This window comes from Capra hircus, chromosome 12 (assembly GCF_001704415.2).
Source record: "Capra hircus breed San Clemente chromosome 12, ASM170441v1, whole genome shotgun sequence".
In the NCBI taxonomy this organism is placed as follows: Eukaryota; Metazoa; Chordata; class Mammalia; order Artiodactyla; family Bovidae; genus Capra; species Capra hircus.
Window position 1 is genome coordinate 54,781,344 of NC_030819.1, and position 26,970 is coordinate 54,808,313.

Below are 26,970 nucleotides of genomic sequence, written 5' to 3' on the forward strand. Positions count from 1 at the left end.
ATTTCCCATGAAGTGATGGGACCAGATGCCATGATCTTAGTTTTCTGAATGTTGAGCGTTAAGCCAACTTTTTCACTCTCTTCTTTCACTTTCATCAAGAATCTCTTTAGTTCTTCACTTTCTGCCATAAGGGTGGTGTCATCTGCATATCTGAGGTTATTGGTATTTCTCCCAGCAATCTTGATTCCAGCTTGTGTTTCATCCAGCCGGGCACTTTGCATGATGTACTCTGCGTATAAGTTAAATAAGCAGGGTGACAGTACACAGCCTTGCCGTACTCCTCCTGTTGTTCCATGTCCAGTTCTAACTGTTGCTTCTTTACCTGCCTACAGATTGCTCAGGAGGCAGGTCAGGTGGTCGCATTCCCATCTTTTTAAGAATTTTCCACAGCCTGGCCCTCTCACAGAACAAAGGATTGAGTTGCATACCAAAGGAGAGCTGCATACCGGCCCCTCCCTGCCCAGAGGCAGAGAGGCAGGCTTGCAATAGCTAGAGCAGGAAGGCAAGGGGCTGCTACAATCTCAGAGACAGCATCTTCCACCAACTGTGAGCAGGCTCCCAGCTGCTAACCATGTCCTCCTGAGATCCTGGGTGGATAACATCTGCCAGAAGGGTTGCAGTTTGAGAGTAGCTTTCCAGAGGAGACATACTGCACACCTGAGACAGTGCTCTGCGGCACACCCAGGAAACAGTGGTCTGGACCCAGAAGGTGATTAAGATGCATGGCCCACCTGGGACAGTGCCCTCGCAAGCACCTGGTCTCCTGAGCCGCTCAGACCTGGGAACGGCACAAAATGCACGCCCAACCCACAGACATTGAGCCAGAAACATGTCTGAGCGTCTCCTGTGGAGGTGCGGGTCAGCAGTGGCCTGCCATAGGGGCTCTAGGTGCAGCAGACCTGGGTATGGCATAAGCCCTTTGCAGGAGGTCACCATTGAAACAGACTCTTGGAGGCCACAGACAAAACCCTGTACGCACTAGGACCCAGGAGAAAGGAGCAGTGATCCCACGAGGAACTGACCCAGACTTGCCTGTGAGTGTCCACGAGTCTCCAGTGGAGGTGTGGGTCAGCAGTGGCCTGCTGCAGGTTCAGGGACATGAGGGCAGCAGTACATGCAGGGACCTTTTGAAGGAGGTTGCTGTTATCTTCATTATCTCCATCATAGTTTGGCCTCAGGTCAAGCAACAGGGAGGGAACACAGCCCTGCCCATTAACAGAAAATTGGATTAAAGATTTATTGAACATGTCCCTGCCCATCAGGACAAGACCCAGTTTCCCCCTCAGTCAGTCTCTCCCTTCAGGAAGCCTCTTAGCCTTCTCCATCAGAGGGCAGACAGAATGAAAACCACAATCACAGAAAACTAACTAACTTGTTAGAAAGTTAGAAAACTAACTAACTTGTCTAGCTCAATGAAACTATGAACCATACTGTGTAGGGCCTCCCAAGACGGAAAGGTCGTGGCGGAGAGTTCTGACAAAACGTCCACTGGGAAAGGGAATGGCAAACCACGTCAGTATTCTTGCCTTGAGAACCCCAGGAACAGTATGATAAGGCAAAAAGGTAACACCAAAAGATGAACTCCCCATGTCAGTAAAGCGTCTGCCTACAATGAGGGAGACCCAGGTTCAATCCCTGGGTTGGGGAGATTTCGTGGAGAAGGAAATGGCAACCCACTCCAGTATTTTTCCCTGCTAAATCCTTTGGACGGAGGAGCCTTATAGGCTACAGTCCATGAAGTCACAAAGAGTTGGACACAACTGAGTGACTTCAGTGAGTGAGTGATGCTACTGGAGAAGAGTACAGAAATACCTCCAGAAAGAATGAAGGGATGGAGCCAAAGGAAAAACAACAGCCAGTTGTGATGTGACGGGTGATGGAAGTAAATTCCTATGTTGTAAAGAGCAATATTGCATAGGATCCTGGAATGTTAGGTCCATGAATCAAGGCAAATGGAAGTGGTCACACAGGGGGTGGCAAGTGGGAACGTTGACATTTTAGGAATCAGTGAACTAAAATGGACTGGAATGGGTGAATTTAACTCAGATTATATCTACTACTGTGGGCAAGAATCGCTTAGGAGAAATGGATCATAGTCAATAAGAGTTCAAAATGCAGTACTTGGATGCGGTCTCAAAAACAATAGGATGTCTGTTTGTTTCCAAGGCAAACCATTCAGTATCACAGTAATCCAACTCTATGCCCCGACCAGTAATGCTGAAAAAGCTGAAGTTGAACGGTTCTATGAAGACCTACAAGACCTAGAACTAACACCCAAAAGAGATGTCCTCTTCATTATAGGGAACTGGAATGCAAAAGTAGGAAGTCAAGAGATACCTGGGGTAACAGGCAAATTTGGCCTTGGAGTACAAAATGAAGCAGGGCAAAGGCTAACAGAGTTTTACCAAGAGAACGCACTGGTCATAGTAAACACCCTCTTCCGACAACACAGGAAAAGACTCTACACACAGACATCACCAGATGGTCAATACTGAAATTAGATCGATTGTATTCTTTGCAGCCAAAGATGGAGAAGCTCTATACAGTCAACAAAAACAAGACCAGGAGCTGACTGTGGCTCACATTATGAGTTCCTTATTGCCAAATTCAGACTTACATTGAAGAAAGTAGGGAAAACCACTAGACCATTCAGGTATGACTTAAATCATATCCCTTATGATTATATGGTAGAAGTGAGGAATAGATTCAGGGGATTAGATCTGATAATTGAAGAAAACTATGGATGGAGGTTCGTGGGATTGTACAGGAGACAGTGATCAAGACCATCCCCAAGAAAAATAAATGCAAAAAGGCAAAATGGTTGTCTGATGAGGCCTTAGAAGTAGCTGAGAAAAGAAGCTAAAGGCAAAGGAGAAAAGGAAAGATATACCCATTTGAATGCAGAGTTCCAAAGAACAGCAAGGAGAGATAAAAAAGCCTTCCTCAGTGATCAATGCAAAGAAATAGAGGAAAACAACAGAATGGGAAAGACTAGAGATCTCTTCAAGAAAATTAGAGATACCAAGGGAACATTTCCTGTAAAGGTGGGCTCAATAAAGGACAGAAATGGTATGGACTTAACAGAAGCAGAAGATATTAAGAAGAGGTGGCAAGAATACATACAAAATAGATTTTCATGACCTAGATAACCACAATGGTGTGATCACTCACCTAGAGCCATCCTGGAACGCAAAGTCAAGTGGGCCTTAGGAAGCATCACTATGAACAAAGTTAGTGGAGGTGATGGAATTCCAGTTGAGCTATTTCAAATCCTAAAAGATGATGCTGTGAAAGTGCTGCACTCAATATGTTAGCAAATTTGGGAAACTCAGCAGTGGCCACAGGACTGGAAAAGATCTGTTTTCATTCCAATCCCAAAGAAAGTCAATGCCAAAGAATGTTCAAACTACTGCACGATTGCACTCATCTCACATGCTAGGAAAGAAATGCTCAAAATTCTCTGAGCCAGGCTTCAGTGGTACGTGAACTGTGAACTTCCAGGTGTTCAAGCTGGTTTTAGAAAAGGCAGAGGAACCAGAGATCAAATTGCCAACATCCGCTGGATCATTGAAAACGCAAGAGAGTTCCAGAAAAACATCTATTTCTGCTTTATTGACTATTCCAAAGCCTTTGACTGTGTGGATCACAACAAACTGTGAAAATTTTTCTGTTACATGTAGTTTATACTGTAATCTTACAATAAAGTAAGGTTCAGTTCAGTTTAGTCGCTCAGTTGTGTCCGACTCTTTGCAACCCCATGAACTGCAGCACGCCAGGACTCCCTGTCCATCACCAAATCCCGGAGTTCACTCAAACTCAAGTCCATCGAGTCGGTGATGCCATCCAGCCATCTCATCCTCCTTCGTCCCCTTTTCCTCCTGCCCCCAATCCCTCCCAGTATCAGAGTCTCTTCCAATGAGTCAACTCTTCACATGAGGTGGCCAGAGTACTGGAGTTTCAGCTTTAGCATCATTCCTTCCAAAGAACACCCAGAACTGATCTCCTTTAGAATGGACTGGTTGGATCTCCTTGCAGTCCAAGGGACTCTCATGAGTCTTTTCCAACACCACAGTTCAAAAGCATCAATTCTTTGATGCTCAGCTTTCTTCACAGTCCAACTCTCACATCCCTACATGACCACTGGAAAAACCATAGCCTTGACTAGACGGACCTTTGTTGGCAAAGTAATGCCTCTGCTTTTGAATATGCTACCTAGGTTGGTCATAACTTTCCTTCCAAGGAGTAAGCGTCTTTTAATTTCATGGCTGTAATCACCATCTGCAGTGATTTTGGAGCCCCCCATAATAAAATCTGACAGTGTTTTCACTGTTTCCCCATCTATTTCCCATGAAGTGATGTGACCAGGTGCCATGATGTTAGTTTTCTGAATGTTGAGCTTTAAGCCAACTTTTTTACTCTCTTTCACTTTCATCAAGAGGCTTTAGTTCCGTTTCACTAAAAGGTAAGCTTAGAGAAGATAAAAACACTATTAAGAGAATCATAAGGAAGAGCAAATATGTTTTCAATTCTGTACTGTACTGATGGACATAGGAAGTTTGTATTGTATGTTTACAAGATGAGTCATTTTCTGTCTGTACCTTTATCACTGCTGTCTTAAAAGGATACAAAATCTGTAGGTATCATGTGTTTTGCTAACCCTGGACATCAAAATGAAAAGATAATGTGAAAAATGAATTCATAGTTATTTACAAGTGTGAAGTGGCAGCAGTGGGATTGCTTTCCAGTGGCTTAGTGTCAGGGGTATGATTGCTTCATAGTCGCCTAGCCTGTGCACTAATTGGTGAGTTGTTCTAAAGTTTGTGTAGCACTTCAGATTTTGTATAGTCACGTTCACTGTAGTATTAGAAATGTAACATTTAAAGAAAAACAACCTCTGATTTGATGTGTCACCTATAACAACTTATCCAGTTAGGAGAGAGGCATACTGTATGGTACTGTAATTCTTTGAAAGTAAAGTTATAAAAGTGAGAAAACAAAACATTGTTAATTTTATATTAAGTATCACTTACTTAATGCATATGTAAGGTAGACTAATATCTATATCTGCATATATTCTATGCATTCGTGACATGCCTTGTTTTCATTTTCTTTTGTAGTCTGTGTGGTTCACCTGCAGATTTTCGAAATTGTCATAAATCCCCAAACATTTTTCCAATATATTTATTGAAAAAAAGTTTGTGTATTCTCTGATAGCTCAGTTGGTAATGAATCTGACTGCAATGCAGGAGACCCTGGTTCAATTCCTGGGTCAGGAAGATCCCCTGGAGAAGGGATAGGCTACCCACTCCACTATTCTTGGGCTTCCCTTGTGGCTCAGCTGGTAAAGAATCCGCCTGCAATGCAGGAGACCTGAGTTTGGTCCCTGGGTTGGGAAGATCCCCCAGAGAAGGGAACAGCTATCCACTCCAGTATTCTGGCCTGGAGAATTGCATGTACTGTATAGTCCATGGGGTCGCAAAGAGTTGGACACAACTGAGCAATTTTCACTTTCATGATTGTGCCCAGACAGTTCAAACCTGTGTGGTTCAGTGGTCAACTGTACTTTCCAAGGAATAGGATCTAAAATGTATTGTTCATCACTTTGTTGATATATGATGGATTATTTTAGTAGTTACAGTGATTCCATATTATTCTACCTTAGAATTGACAGGCAGCTTGTCTGTTGTCTTCACCTCTGTCCCATTGCAACCACTGTTGAGTTGGTTTCCCGGATAAGTTAACGTGAAACTGCTGGTCTGTTTCATAAGATGTGTTATGAGAAACAGTCCTGGGAAACTTGTCCTGTTAAGTATATGAAGATTCACAGAAGAAATTGCAGTAGTTTCTGTTCTCCTGTTCTTGCAAATTAAAGAAAGAAAACTTGATGAGAAAAGTAGAAATAAATCCAAGTGTGGTTTGTTTTCTTCATGTTGTGCTTAGTGGCTCTCAGGTAGCAATATAAAAATAACTATCTCTGTGGAAAAAGTTATTCAACTTGATCATTGTTTAACAGGTTTTTAGAGTTGAGCCAGTTTTGTTTGATTCAAGTTATGAACAAGTAAATAAAAACAAGTGTGACAGAGATTTGAGACTTAAATTCCCAAAACTTATTTGGGAACAGAGAAACTACATCAACTTTTTGTGCTTTTAAATAATTTAAATACTTGAATTTTCCTTCTCTTTTAGTTCCTGGAATGGATGGAGGTGCTTTAACTGATACGAGTCTCACAGATTCCTATTTCAGCACCAGCTTTATTGGAGTCAATGGATTTGGAAGCCCTGTGGAGACGAAGTATCCTGTGATGCAGGTATTGTTGGTGTGAATTCTCATGGCCCTGGACACTGAGGTGTGTTTTGGGGATGGGGACTTCTAGGGTCTTCCTTTGTCCTCACATTTGGTGAGTGGGAGGTGGACTTGTAGGAGGTGATGAGGTCAGAGGGGATACAGGTAAGACACCTCCTGTAAGTTGGAAGTCAGGTGAGCTTTCAAGGGTGGGGTTGAAGTATGCAGAGGATGGTTAGAAACAGGCTAGTTTCCCTCCTGTGTGTGTTGTGATTATGGGATGAAGTCCTTTCAGGATCGCAAGACCATAGAGGCTGTGGAGTGTGTTAAGGAAGGGTGGGACATGTTCAGAGAACAGAGACGAGCCTGATTTCATAGCATCTATCAGGTGTATGAAGGATAATACATATTGAGAGAGAGTAGTTATCGACTCTGTCATTCACATCCCCCAGATAGATACTTACGAAGAAGGAAACTGAGTAGTTACGTGTTTTGCTCAGGCTAGTAAGTTATGGAAGTGCAGTTCAAAATGGTTCTGTGACTTTGGTTTTAAATACCTGGCTAATGAGTAAAATAAGTTTCTGCCTAGGTGATTGTAATCCATGCAGCAGCAGCATAGGAAGGTAAGAGTGTCACTGACGTGAACAATGGGTTGGAGGGGTAGATACAAAGAGGGACAGTCTAAACCTAATTGGTTGAATATTCTGCATTCTTTATTCTTCAGTGATATTATGTATATATATTTTAATTTTCAGAGAATGACTAATAGTAGCAGCTCCCCAAGCCTTCTAAATGACAGTGCCAAGCCATACGCAGGCCACGGTAAGACTCGATCCCTTTTTCTCTTTTTATAGGTATGTGTATTTCTGACTCTAAAAACATATGTCCACGGTAGAGATTTTGAAAATTATAGATATAAGGAAGAAAATAGAAATGATCTATTATCTGCACACTCAGAGGTAACTTAAAATTTGGATATATATATATATAAACACACATAAAATATACTGCAGTATATACATAATAATACTTAAGATCACATTAAATAAACTTTTAAATTATAGCGTGAATGTTTCTCTATCATTGTAAATTGAATCCTATTGTTTATTTTCATAATTTACTTTGCTTCTTGTTTTTTTAAAGATTACACTCCAATATTGGACTATGTATATGAATCTGTGTTCATATTTTGAGTTATTTCTTTTGGAAACATTGTTAGACATGAAATTACTCTTAAGGTTATGGACATTTTTAAGACTTTTGATATGGAATTTCCTTTTTGTATCCTAATTCAAAAATAAATGTTTTTTCTGTATCTTTCTGTATCCTATTTTAAAAATAAATGTTCAGGAATGGTTATTTAAAAAGTATGTTACAATTGAGTATTGGTGCAAGCAGTATTTATAATAATGGGAAGAAGAATTTGCATGTTGATTGTTTCTTGAGATAGATGTTTTATGTATGTGTATCAGGCCTCTTACTGCTTGGAAATTTCAACTTTCACCGTAGGAAAAAGTAGCAACATTTTAATATTGAATTATTAGAAACAGATGTGTAGTATTATAATATTTTTGGTGTTCCCATAGAGTTTATATGCTGACTTGGTCCTTTATACTATCAAAGGTAGCATAAAAGACGAATAATACCTATTTTTTAAGAGTTTGAATGTAGTGTCTTAATCTAGTGTCTTAATATTTCATTAACTTCTTTCTCTTTGCATTATTAATTATATTAAATTAGTGTTAATTCTAATGAAGGACTAAACCATGAAAATCCAGACACAAGAAGCTGGAGAAATAAAGCAGCAGTTTTATGTACTGCATTATAAAGAGATTTAAGTCTCCTTTAAATGAGAAAATTTACTGTATTTTTTAAGGATTTCACAGATAGTTTAATGAGAAACATAAAGAGTAACTAAAGCTCAGAAATGAAGATAAAAATGTTTTACTGCATATCATGCATTCCTTTTTAGAAATTCATTTTGATTTGTTAAGTGAGAAACAGTTTAGAGATACACTTTTGTTTATAACTTCCGGCCACAGAGTAATGGAACTTTGAACCTTTAAAGTCTTTGAATTTCATGTTAGTATTTTGAAACATTTAATAGCCCCATCTTTAAAAACTTAATTTGCCTTATACTTTTAGTATGACTGTCAAAAATGTGGTGATCTACTTACCTTTATGAAATACTCTGCAGGGTAGATGGTTTTTAAGGCCTTCATTGAATGTTAAAATCCAAGCCCTATCTCTCAATTATGTTTGACTATTTGACTACCTTTCCCTCACCACTCCCCCTTTTATATTTCTTATGACTTGGTCTCAAGAACACAGACTGCAGGTAGACTTTCTTAATAAACACATTTCTAATAACATGGTTAAGATTACTTTTTTTTTTCTATTTTATTTTTCTTTTGGTTCTGCGCAAATAGATACATCCTTATCTGTATAGTTGCTGAATAAATACGCACTGACTATTGGCTGGATGAAGTATCCTCCAGTTTGTGTTTCCTTCCCTCAGAAAATATTTGAACATCCTCTGTGTGTGAGCATTGAGTTTGATATTGTGGAATATGATTTTTATTATTATTTATAAGCATTTGGGTTAAACGTCTATTAGATTTGTAGGTGTCCTGAGTTGCCTGTGTGGAAACTTATGTAACTTACCTTCCAGATCCTCTAACTTCACCTGCTTCATCCTTGTTTAATGACTTTGGTGCCCTCAACATCTCTCAGAGAAGAAAGGTAGGTGCAATGGACACTTACATGAAACTAAATGGAACATAGGGGTGACACTGGGGGTGTTGCCGACATAATGGTCAGTGTTCTCTTAAGTGGGGGAGGACTGGAATGTTCTTCTTGCCTTTTGTTAACCTTTTCCCTTGTTGTGTATCTCTTAAAGTAGAATTTTGTTTGCTCTCTGGTATGATATAGAGACTATGTGAAGGAATGAAATTCTTCTGCTTATTTTTGCTCATTAAAAAAAAAAATCTTAATGCATTCTTTTTGTAAGATAAACATTTAATGTTGTAGTTGCTGTTCTGTGACCCATTGTAGACATGTTAATCATCTTTTTTTTTTTAATTTTATGACTGCTTTGTCTAAATTTCAAAGAGTTCTCCCCTAATCTAAATTTCTCATTAAAAGGCACACTTAATCTTTAGCTTTTCATAATTAGCCCAACTGTTTAAAAACAGTTCAAAATCTTTTCATATTACAAATTTAATTTTATTTGAAATTGAGGTTGAATAGGTTTTGAAGTACCTCTAGTAGTTTATTATGGTTTGATGTCTTTGAGTCTTAATGAGAATCATGTTAATAGTAGTAATAACCTAGAGGAGGTGGTGCTTTTGGTTCGGAATAGCAGCTAAATATTCAGGAGATTGTAAATTTTGGTGGAAATTACTATGAAATTACAACTAATTCAGTTTCCTAAGTAATGGGAGAGAGATTAAAAAGAAAAGAATGTTAATTTTAGAAAACTGGTATAAGCTTAAGGTGCTTTTTAGGAAGTATCTGTTCAGAAGGTAGAATTAAATAAATTTCAAGACTAAGTAAATTCAATGAATTTCAAGAAAATGTTCTCTAGAGCAAAAAAATATGGGGTCAGGTATAAATTACATCAGTATCTTCATGTACCTACTATTATCTCCATTTTGAAACAGATGAGAATAAGTATGTAATTACAACATGCTTTTAAGAAACACTGGCACAAGCAGACTCATTGGTGATGGTGAGAAGTGACAGTAGACAAAGCCTGTCACTGTAGCAGGAGATAGGAACGGGCTAGGTAGCAGGTACAACCTAGATGTCAAGTTACCTGGAGCTTCTTAGTGTTGGGAAAATTAAAAAGCCCCTAAGTTTTAAAGGTCCCCCCAGTGGCCTTTTTACGTTTTAGAAAATAATAATCAGTTAACTGTGGTGAGTGGCATTTCCGATGGATGAGTAAAAAGTAAAACTAGAATGGCAAAGAAATCCTTAAGTGTTCCTAATACAAGGGTTTGGTGGACTGCATCTTAAAGTTGAAATACATGATTTAGAGCTGCTGACATTAATTTTTGAGAAAAGCAGTAAAAATCCCTGGAGATTGGAAAAAAGGAGATTATAATACCCATTCTTCTAAAATTTATTTTAGTAAAGGGAAATAATGGAAGGAAATGTTACTAGAGAGGTGAACTCTGAATGTGAAGAGATATTAAAATACATCCAGATGGAAGCAGATTAGTATAGTGAAGGGAGCGTTGGTTGTAATTTTTAAGATCCTGAATCTCTAGCTTTGTGACCTTGGGCCAGCTTCCTAGGCTGTAATATTCACATCTGTGAAATGATGAGCATAGCCTGAATAATTGCTGTGGTGTCTTCCATGTCTAAGGTTCAATGACTGGGTGAACTGAAAGGACCTACGTGTCAACATCTACTTAGAAACTCAGGATTCATATGTTATACCTTTGAAGGACCATATTTTCTTGGCATTTACATTTGAAATAATATGTAGAGACATAGAGGTTTGTTTATTCTTTTTCCCCAGTAGTGGGCTCTATACTTAGCATTCTATGGGTACAGGTTGCATATGTTTTTAAATCGTTAATAGTTGAGAAGGCTTAAAATTCCTTTGTATTAGAAAAACTATCGGTATGAGAGTATTGCATGCTGTGAAGTAAAGGCACATGGAGACTGTCTGTTCTTTAGTTGTAGTAATTTATAATGTCTGTTTAATGACGTAATTTAGGGGAAGTAACTCACATTTATGTAAATATTTGGTCATAATTCCAGGTGATCTAAGCAGGCTATCATGATTACTCAGTGACATTTTATTTCATAATGAGATTAGAAAACAGGTGTTTGGGCCATACTTACTACTATTTCATAGTTAGATAAATACTTTTCTGAAAATTTCGGTTGGGCCAATCCCTGGGCTGCAAATGCTGCTTTTTGCCTCTGGAATATGTGAATTATTTGGATCAGGTCAGTCAGATATTTTTATTGTGAGCAGTCTTACTGTGGCCTATGTGGAACATACAAGAAGAATCAACTGATGTTTTTTTCTGCTTTCCTAAAATCTAATTCAAGAGGCAGTGCATGAATCTACTAAAGAAAATTTACAAAGCAGTGTATTAATCAGTGCAAATTTAAATGTGTGGTGATTGCTACATAGGAGAGATTTCTCTAGATCCAGAAGAGTTTGTGGAGAAAAGATGTTTGAGTTGTGGTTTTTGAAGATGAGGAATATGGAGAAGCAAAGATGCTAAGCAGAAGGTATCGTTTGATTGCAAGTAGACAGTATTTTCAGGAAATTTTAAAATTCTCTTCTATCACAGGTAAACTAAGAGATTATGGCTGAGGGCCTTGTATCTGTAAGGACTTGTTGAAGTAAAATGTATGCTGCGAAAAAGCAGTACAGAGAGATTCATAGCTGGGTGAACCTTTGTTTGGATGGTTTATTGTTAGATACATGAAGAGCTGTATACTAAGAATATGTGCCTTAGGGCACTGCTGCTTATGATGTGTCATGTGACCGCAGCTAGGAAGATAAGTTAAAACGTTGAAAGTAAATGTTTAGAAACTTCTGTAACAGTTTGATAATACCACAACATCCAAATATGTCATCATTTTCTAGTAGTTCACTTGTATTTTATGAATAATGTATAGGACCATGATGCATAGGAAATTTTTAAAAAACATGATCCTTCACAACTGATATTTGAGAAGCAGTGATTTTTAAAAATATTTTTTACATTATGAACATATAAATAGGAAAAGTACCATTATTTGAAAATGTATACAGTTATTATTGGCCAGGAGTGATGGCAGAAGAAATTGAATTGTGGGTGTGTGCTCAGTGGGAGAGAGAAGCCCCCCAAAACACTGGAGCTGGAATTTTGTTGAAAATGGGAGGTAATATATTAGACATCAGTGCATGAGGAAACCGTAACAACAAGGTGGATAGATCAAGCTGAGAACTAGTATGATAGAAAAGGACCTGAGAGCCACTGTGAATCACAAATGTGATCTGGACTCTGTCAGAAATCCTCAGGGACAGTCTCTTTAAAATAAAGTTTGATGTAAAGAATACAGGTACTTGTAAATGACGTGATGACATCTGCTAACTATTCTTGCTAAGCCATGTGACCACTGATGATTGAGATACAAGTTCGTGCAGAATTTGTGTCTGGCAATTTTGGCTTCCCGCTGTATAGCACTCATGGTACTTTGCCCTCTTTTTTAGTCATCTAGTCATTTTTGTATTTAGCTTTCTTCCCTTCCCAAATTAGAGCAGAAAGGCTCTGGTGCTTGTCATTTACATTTCTTTTGTTTTGATTGTACTTTAGTACGACATTTCAGTCAATGTGCAGCTTTTACCTGGGCGTTCGTATTTTATCGAAGTTTCTAGTAGTGGGATAACAGTTTCACTTTGGTAAGTTTTTTAGGTTTTAATACCAAGTTAAATTCTGTGGGATTAGAGGACAGAGACTTGTGAATATCATGTTTATTTCTTCTGTTCCTGATTGTAAAGCCCTTTGTTAGGATGAGGGAGGCAGGAGTGGAGGAGGCCTGCGTATCTACTCCTGGCTTATTTGTGAGGAGACGAGGCCGGGGTTGGCCTAGCTCCGGGTGATTTCCCCGATCTCAGTGTGGAGCCTCCTCCCCACTGTTCTCAATTTCAAGAGCATCTTTCCCTCTCTCCATCATCTCTGTTACAAAGTTTTCTGAGATGTATATTTTGTGATTTCTGATTACTTTGATGTTTAAAAGTTTTTGTGTACATTTCTGTTCTAATATTCTTCAAAAGGTGACTTTTATGTTGCATACTTTTACATAGGGAACGGAACAGGACTAGCAAACTGGCAAGAGCTAAAATGAATTTGGAGAAGTCTGTAGGATTGTGGCATAGACAATCTGGGATATAAATCCTTCCTTAATCCTTCAGGTGGTTAGACTCACTGAACACGAAACCAAGTATTGATCTTGGGCGGGGTGGGGTAGGGGAAGATGAGGAGATAATGGAGAAGACATCAAAAAATAAATCTTAATGGGTATTACAATACAAAGCATCACCTGTGAAACCATTTCTAAGCATTTAATATATTCTCAGATGTTGTTTTACTTAGTATTCGATTTCCAGGTGAGCCACATCGGGATCTTTTCCCCATGAGTGTTGTACAGGAATGTTCCTACGGAAAATTGTGTCCAGAATTCCAAATTAACACTCTCTGAGCTATTCTGTTACGGAGTCGACTGATCCTCTGTTCACCTCCTCTTGCTATGCTGTGGAAATGCGCCCAAGTTTTAGACTTAGGGATATGTGTGGTATACTTGTTGGAGTTCAGACGAGCATCCTGGTTCCTGTTTGTAGCTTGCTCAGAGCCCTTTGTGAGTTTTTATTTCTCTCTAAGAGCAAACTGTTAGGAATAGTAATAACTCAGTAGCATTGAACAATGGTCAAGGTTTAATTGAAGTTGTATGCCAGGCAGTTTGAATTGAATCCCCTAATCTACACTGATTGGGTCTTGAAGCTTACTTAAATCTTTTTGTGTCTTCATTTGCAAAATGAGAAAAATATTATACTTAATACCTGGTTTGTCGAGTTGTTATGAGGACTAAATGAGAAATGCCCCATAAACGGTAGCTATTATTGGTAAAACATGATGTTAGCCAAACCTTTGTAGTCTTGTTTGGGAATTGTTTCCTGTTGTTAAATGAGTGAATATCTGTCGCTGCTCATGCTAGATCAGACTGTGTTAGTTACCCTTTGGAAAGGCCTTTTCTTATAGTTGCTCTGAGAACATTCATCTTTTCTTTGAAATATTCAGATCCCTCCTCCTCCAACATTTGAATTTTTGACTCCTCCTCGCGTAACTGTTAGCTTCTCAAACATATCTGTCAAATTTGGTGAAAGTACATCTGGGATGTTCTCGGTGATGCCTTGGTAGACAGAAACTTGATTTTGTTTATGTTGACAGTGGTTTTCTATATCTGTTTCAGGTAATATGGTAATTCTTTTATAAAATTAAATGTTTTATAATTTCAGTATCTCATTTAGTCACGCCAACAGTTCTTTGAGAGACATTGTTTTTTCCATTTCACAGATTAGAAAATGGGAGATTTAGAGAAACCAAGTAATTTACTTGGACTACTAATAGATAATATTTAGTTACATTCAGAGAAAAACAAAAATATCTTTAGGGCAAAATAAGCACTGAAATAATAAGGTGAAAATAATAAGGTGAAAAATGAAGGAGTAGTGGAGAGAGAGACCACTGGTAACATGCAGAGGAGGAGATTATAACATTGATTGACCTATGCCTATCTGTTTTTTGATTTATGTGATTATCTCAGTGTAAGTGTTTTACACAGTGTAAATTTCTAGGGAATAATACAAAATCAAGCTTTTAATAATTGATAGATAACTTTTCAGAAATGCTGCACAAATTTGTATTTCTACTCATGGGTGCTGATTTTTCGGTAGCCTTGAAAACAGATGTAGAAATCTTTCATTGTCATTTTATAGTCAAAAGCCCCTCACTGTTAACATTTGATTACAGGTCCTGTTGAGCTTCTCCTTTATGCTTTTTGACCTTGGATTTTTTGTGTGTGTGTCCTTTGCTTATTTTGGACTCCCCCGCTGGCTCAGACAGTAGAGTCTGCCTTCAATGTAGTAGACCCGGGTTCAATCCCTGGGTCGGGAAGATCTCCTGGAGAAGGAAATGGCAACCGACTCCAGTATTCTTACATGGAAAATCCCATGGACGGAAGAGCCTGGTAGGCTACAGTCCATGGGGTTGCAAAGAGTTGGACATGACTGAGCGACTTCACTTTCACTTTTCATTTTCAACTTGCTCATTTTTCTGTTGGGCTATCCTTCTTAAATTTGTTGTAAACTCTTTGTTTATGAGATACTTAAGCATTTATGCTCTTAGTTCTGAAATGTCATACTTAATATTATTAAGTACATTAACAAAGAATGAAACATTAAGCTCATTTTTGTTAAAATAACATGGTAATTCCCTGTCTGATGAATATTGAAAGGATTGTCATTTATGGAATGTGAATCCACTAACATTTTTATTGCTAAAGACCTATAGTATTCAGCTTCCCTTAGCAAACAGTTATGTTTTCTCTCTTATCTGCATATGAATCCTCAAACTTATATGTGCCATTCATCCTATTGTTTAACCCCAGTTTATTCTTAATGACTCAACTTTGAGTTAACTTTCTTTCCCTCATAAATCAAGAGTCATCCAGGATAAACTTCCAGAATTGTGTTTATTAGATAGAAGTGTGCCTTGGATAAAGCAGAGTAAATTGGTTGTAACAAGCTAGGAGTTCAGCCACATATTTTCTGAACTTTAATTGATGCTTCTGTACAGTGACAGCTTGCTTTTGTTAAGAGTTTTCAAAATTGATGATTTCAAGGGAATTTTGTTCTATTGATTTTTAAAAAAATCTTCTGTGAGTTTTTGTTCTGGAGGCTTTTTTAAGATGTGTCTGGTTGGTTGGTGTTTATCTCACTACTGTATTCAAACACGTGAACTGAAGCAGCATGGCTTTTGTGTGCAGTATTTAATGCTGCTGTTGCTGCTCAGGTGCTAAGTTGTGTCCAACTCTTTGAGACACCATGGACTGCAGGCTTCCCTGTCCTTCACCATCTCCCGGAGTTTGCTCAAACTCATGTCCAGTGCTTTTGATGATAATCATTAAATAGCTTTAGCTTTTGGGATTTTGAGTTGATTCTTACCTAATAACGACAATTTAGTAAAACCATGCTGCATTTGCCACTGCATTTGGAAACTAGTGGATCATTCTGAGATATTCTGGTTGGCTTCTTGACACTCTACTTTGGGCATTGTATTTACGAAGCATTGTAGCTGATGCTAAGAGTTTGTCACTACTGATGGTTCATCCTTGTTTTCTTAGGAAGTAGGGGTCAGGAATAAATGAGTAAAGGTCAGTTTAGAATTCTCAACATGCTCATTCTCACAAACATGCCTGATTTTAAAGCTGAATTTAACGAAAACTCTGTAAGTTTTCCCAACTCTACTTAATTCTCAAGATTTGTTTTCCTTGCGTTTTGAAAGTGGGGAGGGTAGAGTGGCTTAATAAAGTCTCTGCAGCTATTATTTCTCATTCATCCCATCCATGCCAATTAGATTCAAAGAAATATTAATTTAGGAATTTGGTCATTTTAGGAGTAGCTAGAATAATGTTAATATTGTAATGTTAACATTATGTTATAATGTTAAATAATATTATAGAATGTAGAATAAGTTTTTTTGGATTGAGGCAGAATACCGTAGTTGAGTACAAGCTCTGCAGCCCGACCTTAGGACCTTATGTTAGTTTTGAGATTATAGGCAAATTATTTTAGCCTCTTCTAAGCCCTCCTTCTCATCTCTAAAGTTGGTATTATAATAGTGCCTATCTCACAGAATTTTGAATATTACATAATATTAATGCTGTGAAGTGCTTACCATAGTGCATTGTGCTTGTCAGATGGTAGTTGTTTTCGTCTTATGCTGCTTACAGTCTTGCAGTTTAGAAACATCTGTTTATCTGTTTCTCAGTGTTGGATTACTTTTGATTAGCCACTACTTAAAGTTCAGTCATGGTAAAGGGCCTTGCTGAAGATGTTGTGCTTCATTTCAAGATTGAATATAAATAAGGGGACACATAAATCAAAAGGGAACCTTTTGCTGATAAGCAAATAGGCAGTTTAGCGTGATGATTGCTTTTGATAAGAGACTAAAGTTCATATAAAAATTTTTATGGTCATTACAGGTGATAGTTTATTGTAGAAACAACTTATGATTTAAAACAATATTACTCACACTTAAAAATTTTAACAACATTGGCATGGTATTTTATTTCTCTACATCTTGTTTTCTGGTTCTATTCTAAAGCAAAAGAATAAAAGAAGTTGTAGTTTGGTGTTCCAGATCTTTAGAAATTGAATGTGGTCTTAACAACTGATCTCATTTTTGGTGGCATAAAACTACATTGTAACATTGAATTTTAAAAACAGAAGTAATGACTGCTTTTAGGCTTTCTTAAATTTAGGTAAAAAATAATATTTCAGACTTCTTCTCCCAAGATCTTACTCAGTAGAGCTTAAAAAATATGTTTCCGTGGTGTGTCTGTGTAACTCCTGCTGTGCTACATTTTATATGATTTGGATTACTTTTTACCTAGCAGTGTCCTCTGTTTTCATCTTCTCAACCTGTGTGTAATTTCTGTATTGACTGCACAAGTTAAAAGGTCTTTTTCATTTACAGATGTTTACCTGCCCATGAGTCTTTAATAATGACTGACTGTTTTTCCATAGACCCACTTTCTATAGACCTAGTCACCATCCCATCCTATAACTGGCTTTATTTAAACAATGAAAACGGAAGGGACCTAATATATTTCTGTGAAAAGCCTACAGTTACTGATAATGAATGGCAAGACAAAATGCAACATGATCTTTGAGGTTGACTTGGTTTTGCTTTTGATTTTTAAATCTTTTACTCATGGAGAAAATTGATTTGAGTCCAATTTATAATCATTTATAGTTTTAGCTTTACTGTTCTAAATTAATTAGGGGTAGAAGCCTTTAAAGTCCAGGTGTGTTAACACACCTGATTAATAAGTTAAGTAGAAGTAGTTCCCTTTGTCTGTATGGAAATTAGCTAATTTTGAATATTCAAATGGTTTTAATCAGTCTATTTTTTCCCAGTGGGTTTAGATTAACTACTGATGGTTAATGTAAATATAATCATATATTTAGTTCTCATAATAACAAATATGCTAAGCCACCAGGGTATTTAATTAGTTGAGGGAAGACCTTTGTAGTTAGGTTTTTTTTTTTTTTTCCCTTCAGTAACTTTATTCTTTATAAAGCATGTAAGTAAATAAAACTGTTCAACTTCTACAGAATTACCACGTTTAAGAAGAAGGTCTATTGCTACCACCATTCTAGACTATGGGAATTCGTTCCATTCCTTCATCTTCCGATTATAGTGGCAGAGTGGAAACTGAACTGAAATTAAGTTGGTTTGTGACATGACTGCCAGGGATAGACACATAAAGATATAAACACAGACACTTCCAAACATGGAATGCTGGGCCACCAGAAAAGTGTCAGAGCAGAGTCCACTGAGTCCTGCACTCAGGCACATCTTTTCCTGACGACATGTGCCAAGGCCCTGGCTGGGGATCCACGGTCTCCGCTTCAGAAATTTGTTCTTTTGTACAGAGGCCTAAACCTGAGTTATCAAAATAGCGAACTGGAGGAGGTACTGGCAAAGACTTTGCATGTGTTAGTTGCTTAGTCATGTTCGACTCTTTGTGACCCCAAGGACTGTAGCCTACCAGGCTCCTCTGTCCATGGGATTCTCCAGGCAAGAATACTGGAGTGTGTTGCCATTTCTTTCTCCAGGCAGACATTGATCAGTTATCAAAAAACCAATATTTCTGTGGCTCCTTTGGTACAGGATCTTGGACATTCAGTTCCTTGCATTGAGAAGATATATGGTGTCTCTTTTTAGAGAGTGTCCCAGTCACTTTAGGAGACTTTGGAGAATTCTCACAAGTTACTTGTGAACCTCTCTCTTAACTGCTCTCCTTCCATGTCTTGACCTCACTTAACAGTTCATTCTTTTGCTTTACTAGCTGTTCATTTTGCTGCTTTCACGTAGAAACTTCCTTTTCTAGCTGTGTGTATTCACTTTTCAGAATAAGAGCTTTAGTGCTTTGTACAATGCCACTGCCACCTCCACAGGTTAAGGGTTTATTTGAAGGCTGAGTATCAGTATGTTCTGATACCATTGAGGTATCTTGGGCCTGTTAATGTCTTCTGAGATTTTCTCTCCATAGCATTATAAGTTCTTCTTGATACTCTGCAGTGGCTTTTGTTGAAGTAATTTCCTTTTCAAACTCCTTGACATTTTTCATCTTCTCCAGGTTTATTTTCACCAGTTTCGTTTTGAGATCTTCAATTTCTTCTTTATAAGGCTTAGCTCTTAAAGCAGCTTTGTCCTGAAGTACTTGGATCTTTTATTTGTTTTTTTCAAGGCATTCATTTGATTCATTAACTTGCCGTTGAAGTTTTGCTATTATGTCATCAGTCATCTCGAGTTCTTTCTGCATCATCGTAATACTTTCTTTAGCTTCCTGGAGTGATGTTTCAGCTCTTGAATCTTCTCTGTGGCTTGCTGTGTAGCTCTTGATGTGACTTGAGGTTGCCTGTCTTGTGTAGTAGGATTAACAAGGGCACCAGAGGTCAGGGAGAGCTTCAAAGTTTGGTAGCTTTTAAATAGTTTTTCATTGTTCTCTTTCATTGATTTCAGATCATGCTCCCATTCTTTGGCTACGGTAGCATTTCTTTCTTTAATGTTAATTCATTCATTATAGCAATTATTTTGTTACTCACTTGGCAAATACTATCATTTTCTTTCTGGATGACATTTTTAAACTTTTCTATATCAAAATGAGCATTTCAACCACTCTTCCAAAAACTGAGTCATTTCTTTTCTGTTACTTAGTACTTGCTGAAATTCAGTCTTTATGCTATGGAAATCACTTTCTGAGAAATCCTTGAGAATTTCTTCGATATGTAGATCCACACTCTGGCTCAATTTGAGGTCCCTTGATTCTCCAGGTGATAACGCCATAATCTTGTTGAAGGTTCTATATTTCCATTAGCAGTTTATTTTGCTTTTCCACTTCATCAGTAAAAGCCATTTCAAATTTATTGATGGGTTCATGTTTTTCTTCCTTTGTCCTTGCAACATAGTTTAGCACATACTGAAGCTTCATCACGACTCTGTGAAATTCCGTGGAACACCTCTGGTTTGCAGTAAGAAGTTTCTGGATTTGTTGGGTTTGTGGATATGGAAGTGAGAAGTTTGCTTTTACTCTAATTGAATGCTCTTTTTGGGTTTCAGTTTCATTCTTTAAGTCAAGAGACAATCTATTTAAACATTCATAGTGATTATCCATCTCTGAGTATCTCTTCAGAAGCTCTTTTATCCTAAAGCACTTTTCTCTCAGGCTTCTTGGAAGGTGTTGGTTTCCATCACATAGTAACTTTTTTTCATATTTTACCTCTTCGGGTTCTGTTGATCCTTTTTCTGTAATTGATCTTTTGATTTATTTAAATCCTTTTGAATATTTGAAATCTGAGATATTTTTCTGAAACTCTCTGTGAGTTTATCAATAGTTTCTTGGTGTTCTTTCAAATGCATACGAAAAATTCTTAGTTTTTCGTGTTTCCAGTTCTCTAACTATGGTTCCTTGCAGGTCTGCCTTGAGTAGGTCTTTCTCCAGTTTGAGAGTCTCTTCCACTCTCCTTCAGTTCAGTTCAGTTCAGTCGCTCAGTCGTGTCCGACTCTTTGCAACCCCATGAACTGCAGCACGCCAGGACTCCCTGTCCATCACCAAATCCCGGAGTTCACTCAAACTCAGGTCTGTCGAGTCCGTGATGCCATCTAGCCATCTCATCCTCTGTTGTCCCCTTCTCCTCCTGCCCCCAATCCCTCCCAGCCTCAGAGTCTTTTCCAATGAGTCAACTCTTCACATGAGGTGCCCAAAGTACTGGAGTTTCAGCTTTAGCATCATTCCTTCCAAAGAACACCCAGGACTGATCTCCTTTAGAATGGACTGGTTGGATCTCCTTGCAGTCCAAGGGACTCTCAAGAGTCTTCTTCAACACCACAGTTCAAAAGCATCAGTTCTTTGGTGCTCAGCTTTCTTCACAGTCCAACTCTCACATCCACACATGACCACTGGAAAAACCATAGCCTTGACTAGACAGACCTTTGTTGTCAAAGTAATGTCTCTGCTTTTGAATATGCTATCTAGGTTGGGCATAACTTTCCTTCCAAGGAGTAAGCGTCTTTTAATTTCATGGCTGCAGTCACCATCTGTAGTAATTTTGGAGTCCCCCAAAATAAAGTCTGACACTGTTTCCACTGTTTCCCCATCTACTTCTCATGAAGTGTTGTGATACCATGATACCATGATCTTCGTTTTCTGAATGTTGAGCTTTAACTCAACTTTTTCGCTCTCCTCTTTCACTTTCATCAAGAGGCTTTTTAGCTCCTCTTCACTTTCTGCCATAAGGGTGGTGTCGTCTGCATATCTGAGGTTATTGATATTTCCCCAGCAATCTTGATTCCGGCTTGTGCTTCTTCCAGCCCAGCATTTCTCATGATGTACTCTGCATACAAGTTAACTAAGCAGGGTGACAATATACAGCCTTGACGTACTCCTGTTCCTATTTGGAACCAGTCTGTTGTTCCATAACCAGTTCTAACTGTTGCTTCCTGACCTGCATATAGAGGTCATCTCTTTCTTTCATTACAGATTTCATTTCTTCAAGGTTTTCATGAAGCTTCGGAGCCAGATGTAAGCTCTCCATTTCTATTGTATTCATGGTTAAGCTCTGGGCCGTGAATTCTTTCTTCAGTTGCTCATTGTCACACAGGTTTTCCTGTGTTTCACTAATTTCTTCTTTTAACTTAAAAATTCGCTGTTTGTTTGCTTTCAGTTCTTGGACCTTCTCTTGCATTTCAGTTTTCTAAATCCACTTGCATATTTGATATTTCTTCTGTCTTCTCAGTGACAATCCCTCTGAGTTTATCAGTAATTTCCTGATGCTCCTTCAGATGCACCTGAGCTATTCTTAGTTCCTCTTGTTTTTCCAGGTTTTTAGCTTTTGTTTCTCTGAGGCTTTCCTTGAGTTGATCTCACTCCATTTTGAGGGTTCCCTCCATTCTTCTTAGGTCATCTCTTTCCTTAGTAACAGATTTTATTTCTCCAACATTTTCATGAAGTTTCTGAGTCAGCCTTAACTTCTCTGTTTTTGTGCTTTCCAGGACTGAATTCTGGGTCTCTTAATTGCTTATTCAGTTGCTCTGTTTGATACATATTGTCCCTGAGATCATTTCTTACCTTAAGAAGTTGATGTTCTTTCTCCTGAAGTTCTTGAATCTGTGCTTTTAAGGCAGTATTTGTGTTTTCTAAATTCATTTGGTTATTTGATATATCATCTATCTTCTCTGAAACAATTCCTCTGAGTTTATCAATAGTTTCTTGGTGCTCTTTCAGATTCATTTGGGCAGTTCTTAGTTCCTCTCATCTTTCCAAGTCTCTACTTGTTGTTTCTCTTAGGTTTTCCTTGAGCTGGTCTATCTCTACTTTGAGAGTCTCCTCCGTATTCCTAAGGTCATCTCTTTCTTTTGTAACATATCTTATTTCTGTAAGACTTTCATGGAGTCTCTGAGTTAACTTTACGTTTTCCCATTCTGTATTTTGTAGAGTTGACTTTTGGGCCTCAAGTTGCTTCTTCAAGTTTTCCATTACACATATTTTTTCCCGAGTCTCACTAACATCTTTCATCTCAAGACATTGATGTTCTTCTTCCTGAAATTCTTAAATCTTTGCCTTTAAGTCAGCATCTGAATTCCCTAAGACTCTCTGGATATTTGTTCCTTGATCTGTCTTCTCTGAACTATTCCTTGCATTAATGGTTTCTTGGTACTCCTTCAGAAGCATATAAGTAGCTTTCTGCTTTGATTTTCAGTTCTTCAGCTACAGTTTCTTTAGTGTTTTCTTTGAGTTGGTGTCTTTCCTTTTGAAGGGCCTCCTGTACCCTTTCCAGTTCATCTCTTTCCTTAATTACGGTTTTTACTTCTTGACTTGCCTCAAGTTTTTCAGTCAGCTTGAGCCTCTCGCTTTCTGTTCTTTGTAGTGATGAATCTTTGGCTTTGAGCTGTTCCTTGAACTGTTCCAGTTCACTCCTTTTTTTCCAGAATCTCACTGATTTTGTTGATGGTAATAAACTGTTTCTCATAAAGCTCTTGCATCTTTTTCTGTAATTCATCATTTGCTGTTTTTAGTTCCTGTTGACTGCGTGATGTTTTAGTTTTTCTTTCTGATAGATCCACTCTCAGTTTACCAGGAATTTCCTCTTGTTCTTTCAGGTGACAGTGAGCAACTCGTTCCTCTTCGGTTTCTAGTTTTTAGCTGCAGTTTTGCTTGGAGTTGGTTCTTTTCAGATTGAAGAAACTCTTGTAGCCTCTGCAGGTCAGCTCTCTACTTAGCCACAGTTTTCACTTCATCGTGACTTTCTTCAAGTCTTTCAGACAATTCGAACTTTTCCATTTCTAGCTTTAGTAGTGCTGAGTCTTTGACTTTGAATTGCTCCTTCAATTGCTCCATCTCATTAATTATTTTCTTAGTCTCACTGTCTTTTTCTTTCATATTGAAGGACTGTTCTTGTTTGTCTTGAGATGCTTGGATCTTTTCCTTTAGCTTTTCTTGAACTTCTGCTAGTTTTTCGCAGGTCCTAGAAAGCTCTTCTTTCTTAATGGTATGGTTCTTTTCTTGTGCAGCAATATCCTGTTGTTTTTTAAGTTCGTTTCCAAGAATTATTAGTTCTTCCTGGCTTTCAATGGTCATTTCAACGTTTTCTCTTAGGTCAAGTCTTCAGTTTTTCCTTTTCTGGTGTAATACTCTCTAACATTTGTTGCAGTTCATCTTTCTCTGTTGCTCAGTTGGCTCATTATCCTCAGCATCTACAATCAGAGCTTGGGTTTTTTTGGTTTCCAGATTTTGGCTTTTATCTGTGCCAACCATCTTTTACTGAAATTCATTCCTAGTTTCTCCTAAGTTTTCCTCTGTATGCAAATTCTTGCAAGTTTCCTCAGAAATTTTCATTTTTAGAATGTTAATTGTTTCTTGGTATTGTTTTGAAGACTCAGGAGCATTTCGTAGTTGTTCCTGGGTGTCTGTATTCATGTTTATAGTATCCTGAATATCATTTTTGAGTTGGTCCCTCTCGATTTGTAGGCTCTCTTGGAGTTACTTTTGATCATCTTTTTCTTGGGTTAAGGTTTTTACTTCTACTAAGGTTTGTTGAAGTTTCTCAGTGTTTCTCCTTTTCTACAGTGTGCAGCCTAGAATCTCTACTTTCTAATTGTTCCTTCAGGTCTTCCAGTTCTTTTAAACTTTCTTGATTCTTAGTTTTTTTGCTGAAGTTCTTGGGTTTTGTGAGAGAGCTCTGTCTTCAAAGCCTCCAAATCTAAACCAAGTTTCTTGAGCTTCTTTAGAGAGATTTCCTATTTCTTGATTCAGTTTTGCATTCTCTTCAAGGTCCTTCTTATTATACTTTTGCTCAGATTCAGTATGATGATTTTTAACATCTTGGAATTCTGAACAGTGCTTTCACAACTCAACTGGGAAGTTAGTAGGTCATTTTTATTGTTCCCTATTCCTTCAAGTAAACCTTGAATTCTACTTTCCTTATCAACTACTTCAGAAGACAATTTGTCTTTTTCTTATGTTACTTTATAGAGCTCTTCAGATTTATCATTTATCTCTTTCCTTAGCATTTCTATTTCTGAAGGTCAGGATTTCCGTTCTGACAGCAAATTAACTTCATTACACAAAGCTTTATTTTCTCGACTACTTTATTCAGTTCTTTCTGCAGATGGGTTGTTTTTCTTGCCAATTCCATATTAGAGAGCAAATCTTTTGAACTTTGCTATCTATAAGGGAGGTGAGTTTTGTTATTTCACTGAAACCATCTATAAGGGAGGTAAGTTTTGTTATTTCACTAAGAGAAGATTGTAATTCTTTCTCCAGATCAACTGCATTTTCTTTTTCACCTCCAGCTGACTTTGATATAACTGCATATGATTTTCCATCTGCTTGTATGTACTTGAAAATTCTTTTATTTTCTCTTTCAGCTTTAGATTTTCACTTCTAAGGAAGGCTGATTCTCTTTTGGCATCAAGAGCTACAGTTGTGACATCAAGCAGAGTCTGTTTCATTTGTTTTAGATCTTCAGTGTTTTCCAATGAGTATGACAAGTCCATTTTCATACTTTCTGACTTCTGAGAGTCTTTGTATTCCTGTAGCATCTTAATCTGGTCTTCCTTTTCTCTAAGCAGCTCTACTTTCTTGATCTTTCTCTGCTTTTCTTTCTAGAGCTTCAAATTCATCCAAATCATTCTTTTCTCTTAATTTCAATTTCATTTCTTCATTTTCTCTTAATTGTTCATAGTCTAATACCAGGTCATCATAGTGAGCACAAAGTTTCTAAGTTTTCTTGACTTAGTAGCTTTGTTGCTGGATTCCATTCTATCTCAGTTAATGTATCGAATGTTACTGAAAATATCAGACTGAATAGAGAGATTCATCAGTTTCTTCTAAACTTACAGCAGCCTTATGTGTTTTTGTTGTTATGTTCATTGGCATATTAAATTTATTTATGTTGTTTGAGTCCTTCATTTTGTTAATTTTCCCAATGTACTAAGGGACTCTTTGGGTTTTTTTAGCCTTTAATTCTTGTGATACTAGGGAAGAAGAGGTCACCAGCATCCGTGTTAGGTTTTGAATTTTCTCAATTTGGACTTTTTGAAGTAGGTCTTTTTCTTCCAAGAGTTGGGCCAGATGGTCTTTTTCCTTTGCCTGGGCTCAAGTCTCTAAAGAAACCTCCTCTAATTTGCTTTTTAAGATCCATTATTTCTTTTCTATATCTTTTCAGGAGTGCTTCATCGCTTGATACCTTGTAACATAAGGAGTATTCTTTATGTATTTGGCAGTGCTGGCAAACTGAAGAGTAATAAGGGTTTCATCAGAAGACACCAGAGTAATCATGCAGATAACATGTGTTTTTGCATTTCCTCCCAAGGAATTCTGGAGAATTTGTGTTAGTTTGCTATCTCGATAATTTATGAAACCATCAGCTTGTCCATTGCTAAGTTTCTTGATCACTTGTCCCAAAATAAATAAGCTTTGATTTATATTATAGCCTTCCTTGAGTCGCAGACCGTCAGCACTTGTTTGAGCAGCCCTTTCAACTGCCTGCAAGATCAACCAAATTCAAATGGGACACTTTGACAGATCCTTCAAAATTAGAAGGTTCACCTTTCTCTCTCCTTTCCAAAATCATCCTAAAAATGGTATGAGAACAGACTACTTCTTTGATTCAGTTTTGTAATTCCATAATGCCTGTTCTTTTCTCCTTTTGTGATCCGCTTCAAAGCCATTTCTAATTTATAAACAACTTCTATGAGGTCTGCCACATACACATTCCTGTTGAAGTCTTCCCAAATTATTAAAGGCTTCATTTTTTGAGTGTCACAACGCAAGTCTGTAATGGTTTCATTGTATATCTCCATGTAAGACACACGTAAGAGAGATTCCCTACAGGAAACTTCTTAATTTTCTGGAAAATGTCATGAATTGCCCTGAGTGTTACTCCCAAATACTGTGGTGAACCCGTCGTAATATATGTTTTTCCTGAAGCAGTCTGCCCATAGGCAGATGTAGTACCATTTTAGCCTTGGATGGCAGAATGTATGATTAACAGCACAATTTTCTTCATACACATTTTTAGTAATTTCATTACTATGAAAGACACAATCAAAATTAAAGGATTTACTCCCACCAACTTGGTAAATTCTATTATTGTCAGTTTTCCAGTAAACTTGAGTATCTTTTCCAAGCGCTTCTTCTCTGTTATTGAGCAGTCGAACCTGCATGCAGACAGCTACAGCTCCTTCCTTAGCCATCCTGCCTGGTTGGATCCCAGGGAATAGAGAAGAGGTTTTAAAAGAGAAATGACAGTTGGTTTTCAAGTAAATACACAGTAAGTTCTAGACCAGAGGTTTCTGTTAGTGGACCTCAGACTCAGGAGTGGCACG

The 26,970-nt window shown here is 37.7% G+C and overlaps 1 protein-coding gene and 1 pseudogene across 6 annotated transcripts in view; one reads left to right on the forward strand and one right to left on the reverse strand.

The window, feature by feature from the left end:
• Positions 1 to 26,970, forward strand: part of PAN3 (PAN3 poly(A) specific ribonuclease subunit) — a 122,245-nt gene that overhangs the window by 10,772 nt on the left and 84,503 nt on the right. For all 6 annotated transcript variants that reach the window (XR_001918940.1, XM_018056596.1, XM_018056594.1 and 3 more), the window contains exons 2-4: positions 6,187 to 6,308; positions 7,039 to 7,105; positions 8,955 to 9,025. Coding sequence is in view for 5 of the 6 variants with exons in the window: in XM_018056596.1 (XP_017912085.1) it covers positions 6,187 to 6,308; positions 7,039 to 7,105; positions 8,955 to 9,025 (260 nt within the window). In the remaining variant the exon portion in view is untranslated. The remainder of the gene's footprint in view (positions 1 to 6,186; positions 6,309 to 7,038; positions 7,106 to 8,954; positions 9,026 to 26,970) is intronic.
• LOC102175773 lies at positions 17,684 to 26,914 on the reverse strand (annotated as a pseudogene).